Here is a 5,195-nt window from a genome sequence, read left to right on the forward strand (position 1 = left end):
AAGTCTATTACGCGCACAGCGAAATTTTAAAATTGTTTTCAAAAAACATACGCACTTATACGTTGTCCCGTTATCCGTCCAACATTACACTGAACGCTTTCGGCATCACTTTCCTGCGCATTCAAATTTTTTATATTTTTATATGTATAATTCAAAGTCAAAGAACGCATATTGATCGCAATAAATAATCTGCTGAACGCAGCCATTGATATTTTTCAGATATTTTTACCGAAATCCTCAATTCGATTCCTCTTTGGTGAGCAAATATCTCCTTGAAAATAGAGACTTTTGTAGATCAAAGCGGAAATGAATTGAATGCAGTCAAATGTATTTTCAATAGAAATTAGATCATTTTCGCAAATATTATACTTTGTCGTTAGACCATATCAAGAATCGATTGTGTAAATTCACTAGTTATTGACTAATTAAAATTTAACTTATAAATATTCATTGAATTTGCTCACTTTTGTAATTTTCACCTCATTTCGAGACACATAATCGACCTCAGTACGAAGAGCAATTCGCCTCATATAACATCTTAGAGTCTAAATTATGCTCAACATTATACCTCGAAGATATCCTTGTAAGGATATCTTCTTTGATTCTCGGGATGTACTTCTTATACAAGCGCGACGTGATTTTTCGATGCGAAAGCACAGCGAAACATAGAGAAGCGCGCAGAAGTGCAGAATTAGCTTCGAACAACGCGTTCCTAAAATGACGACTGCGCGTGCGCCTCACAACGGATTCCGCTATGCGCAACTTTTCTTCCGTTTCCACGCATCGATGAAAATTCACTGAAAAATCCACGAACATAACACGACAGAGACGATATACGAAACATTTAATTCTTAAAAGAATTTATTGTTTTGGGATTCGAAAGCAAAAGCGCGATTCCGAATTAAGCACTGCAATCTGTACGATGTGCACATGCGCAACTCGAAGTTGGATTGCGTTTGTCATCGCAGCCGATCGCACCGATCGCAGCGCAGTGGAGTGGACTGTGAACTGTGGAGTTCGGTGGAGCTCGCGCCGAGACGAGCTGCTCCAACCTGCTCGTGGTTCGTGTTAGGTTGTATAAATTCGCAAAATTTATTGAAATTGATTCCAAAGAAACCAACAGGTACTACCATGGACAAACCGCCGTACAAGCTCAGTAGTGTGCTGCTTGGTCACAGCGCGGATGTGAGAGCGGTGGCGACTTTCCTTGACGGCACCATCGTTTCAGTCTCCCGAGACAAGACAGCGCGTGTATGGAAACCAACCGGGTTGGTATGCATGTAGATTCTCCGACGGAAACGCGCATGAGTGATCCAAGTTTTTCAGCCTCTTCTTGTGTAGTTTTCAATCCTTTTTAGTCTTTGAGAGAGAGAGAGAGAGAGAGAGAGAGAGAGAGAGACACGCGTTTCTCTGTGTATGCGAGGTTAACCCTCCTTGATCCAGTTTTTTTCATTGCTTTCCTAATCTAATCGAGTCATTGATACCTGATTATGTTTTTCAAAGGGTTTTTGACTTTAAAAAATCTGAAAAAATTTCGGTTTATTCTTTCAACATTCATATGATTTTACAATGATATAATCTACGTTTTTTGTATCTACTTTTTTATATATATAAAAAGAATTTGAGGCAGAACAACTTAAATTTAACAACTTTAACTTAAAACTGAAAAGTTACCTGAGTCTTGAAAGCTTTTGGATCATGAAGGATGTTCGCATATGGATAGGATTTTCAATTGAATATTGATATTGCAAGTGATCTTTAATTACTTTGGATTAACTTTCTGGAGCTGATAGGTCTCATAGAGCTGATTGGACTCTCATTCAGTTATGTCCTCCAGAACAGTTGGTGTCCATTTAGCACAGATCTTCAAAGAATTTCCTAAAGATGTCCAGACCTATGGCCTCAAGATATTTCTAGAAAATTTGCTATATGGATCTGTTAGAGTCATTCAATTATAATCTTTATGTTAAATCAGTGACTTTTAATAACATATTAAATAGGTCATACAAACTCAATATCAGTAGATGTCAACTCTGAAGGACTAATAAAATGCTTAAGATGTCTTATTGAAACATAGAATTTTTGCAGGAGGAGCAACGAGTACGAGCAGATCGCGATGTTAACAGGCCACTCTAACTTTGTTAATTCAGTATGCGTTATAAATCCATCGGAGAGAGATCCCAAAGGTTATATCATCACCGGCAGCAATGACAACACCATATGTGTCTACATAGCGAATGAAACTGTACCTGCGCATACACTAACAGCGCATCAAAATAATGTATGTAATTTAAAGACCGGAAAAAAAGAAGGTACATTCCTTTCGAGTTCCTGGGATCTCACTGCTAAATTATGGGATGTGAAAGACTTGAGTAAACCACAGGTGAACCTCGTGGGTCACACTGCCGCAGTATGGTGTGTAGCAGATTTATCGAGCGGCAGTATAATAAGTGGATCAGCCGACAAATTAATAATAGTATGGTCAAGAGACGGTTCGGTGCAACACAAATTGACAGGTCATACCGACTGCGTCCGCGACATAGTTGACATTAAAGAGGATGAATTCTTATCTTGTGCGAACGATGCCACTATAAGACACTGGAATGCTAAACTTGGGACTTGTTTAGGCACTTATTGTGGTCATGAGAATTATATCTATAGTATAGCAGCCATCCCGAATGGTACATACGTCTATTCATCTGGAGAAGACAGAACTATTAGGATATGGTACAATGCGGAACTGAAACAAACCATTGTTCTACCTACACAATCGATATGGTGCATTGATTTGTTCTCAAACGGCGACATAGTCGCTGGAAGTTCCGATGGAGCCATTAGGATATTCTCATCTGACCCCGAACGATATGCAAATAGAGAGACTTTGGAAATATTTGAGAAAGAAGTAGCGAACACAACTCTAAATGCACAGCAGATAATCGGAGACATCAACATAAAGGAGTAAGTACATTTTGTTTTGGATAAAATAATTTTTCATGTATATATTGTATTGTTATTTTAATTTGTAATCAATTATAATTAGTTTTTATTGTGTATAGTTTGCCAGATTCAAGAGTTCTTCTACAGCCTGGTCAAAGAGATGGCCAAACAAAGATTGTAAATGAAGGAGATGGAGTTAGAGCGTACAGTTGGTCGCAAAGCGAGCAACGATGGATAAAAATTGGCGATGTAATGGGTGCGTCCGGCGGTACAGCGGCTACCTCTGGAAAACAACTTTATAATGGCATAGAATACGATTACGTCTTTTCAGTTGACATACAAGACGGTGTGCCTCCTTTAAAACTTCCATACAATAAAGGCCAAGATCCCTGGCATGTCGCGCAGAAGTTCCTTCATGACAATAATCTCAGTCAATTATTCTTAGATCAGGTATACATTTTGAAAAGTAAATATAATCTTTTATACTTTATTCATTATTTATATTAAAAAATAATTTGAAAATCGCAAATCTGAAAAAAAGATTATGTATTTCAGGTTGCAAACTTTATAGTAAAGAACTCTGAACCATCTCCAATTTTAAATACTGGGTCGCAATATGTAGATCCTTTTACAGGTGGAAGCCGATATGTTCCTGGATCAGGCACATCGTCTAATGCATCATCTTGTGCACCCGATATTAGTGCACAATCGGCATTTAATTCTTCCAATACATCTGCGTCTCCCTCTTATATACCTCACTCGAAGTATTTAAAGTTAGAACAAGCAAATTTATCTGCTATTCTCGGTAATTAAGATTTATTTAAGATTAGATGTAAAGGAAAAATGCAACATAATTTTTACTATTTATCAGTTAAACATTTATAAAATTAATTACAGAAAAATTATATGAGTTGAATAATAAACAAGAAAATATATTAAAAATACCAGAGGAGAAGCTGAATGCGATAGAAAAATTTATGAATAATCAAGTATCTGAAGAAATCACAACCAGTGCTATCAGCGCATTAAAAAGTTCTCTAGATTGGCCCAACCACGTAGTGTTCCCAGCTCTCGATATAGCAAGGCTCGCTGTACTTCACAAAGAAGTAAATGATCAACTGTGTACCGAAGAATTGTTATTGATCATACGAAGACATATCAAATCCGATGCAGCTTTGTCGAATCAAATGCTTACTTTTCGTCTGATAGCCAATATGTTCCAGCATGAAAAAGGAGAGAAATTCTGTTTAGATCATAAGGATGAAATACTCACGTCTCTATTGGATCTACAGTCTCTTGGAAACAAAAATAATCAGGTATGTCATATCAATTATTAAAATAATAATTAAAAACCAAAGAAAGTCTAATGAAAATTTAAATCGCACAAATATTTATAATTATTATTTTTCAAATATTTATAAAATAATCATAGATGCAATTCTCAATTTTATATTAATTATTTTAATATAAAGTGATATTTTTTTTATATGAAAAATCGAAAACGGTATAAGATTTGTAGATAGACGAGCTTACAGATTGTGATGTTACATTACAGGTTGCAATATCAACTTATATATTGAATTTGATCGTAGCGCTTAATAAATATAACGATGCACCTGGTAGAACGAGAGCTCTAAATATATTATTTACCATATTGCCTCGTTTAAATGAACCCGAAGCAATGTTCAGAGCTCTGGTTGGACTAGGAACATTATTAGCCGCTACTCCAGATCCCAGTAATCGTAATGAACTAATTAGCGCTGTGCGACAATCTGAAACTGCTTTAAATGTTCTTAGAACTCTATCAGAAAGCACAACTGACCTCAGTACGTCAAACAAAGTGGTAAACTGTTCTAAACAGATTATCGATTTGATTATCTAATGTATAATAAGCAGTGGGACACGCTGCTTGTAAAATTATGAAAATAATCTCGGTAATAATTAATCAAACAAGAAAAGAGATTGAAAATATTATAGTTATATATAATTAATTACAATGGTGAATATAAAACATTTTGTGATGCACTAATAATTTCGGTAAATGCGATTAAAAACCTAAAATAAAATAAGTTTGCACGTGTATCTATGTTTTGCAGCTCGGTTGCTCAATTGTAAAAATAAATACATTTTTATACAATTTATATTCATCATTTAAATGTACTATATATGTCCTTCCATATTACAAAACATTAAAAAAATATAAATTTATATAATTAATGGATTACAACAGTTACATTATATCTTAAATTTACAAAAAA

At 35.3% G+C, this 5,195-nt stretch overlaps 1 protein-coding gene across 1 annotated transcript; it reads left to right on the forward strand.

Moving 5' to 3' along the window:
- Positions 1-1,009: 1,009 nt before the first annotated feature.
- Positions 1,010-4,892, forward strand: LOC108688362 (phospholipase A-2-activating protein). Its single transcript, XM_018194598.1, has 7 exons — positions 1,010-1,061; positions 1,114-1,268; positions 2,089-2,958; positions 3,057-3,387; positions 3,493-3,742; positions 3,835-4,253; positions 4,493-4,892. Exons 2-7 carry the CDS (start codon positions 1,132-1,134, stop codon positions 4,817-4,819), a joined length of 2,334 nt encoding a protein of 777 aa, XP_018050087.1. The 5' UTR covers positions 1,010-1,061; positions 1,114-1,131; the 3' UTR covers positions 4,820-4,892.
- Positions 4,893-5,195: the final 303 nt, after the last annotated feature.

This window comes from Atta colombica, unplaced genomic scaffold, assembly GCF_001594045.1.
Source record: "Atta colombica isolate Treedump-2 unplaced genomic scaffold, Acol1.0 scaffold229, whole genome shotgun sequence".
Taxonomy (NCBI): Eukaryota; Metazoa; Arthropoda; class Insecta; order Hymenoptera; family Formicidae; genus Atta; species Atta colombica.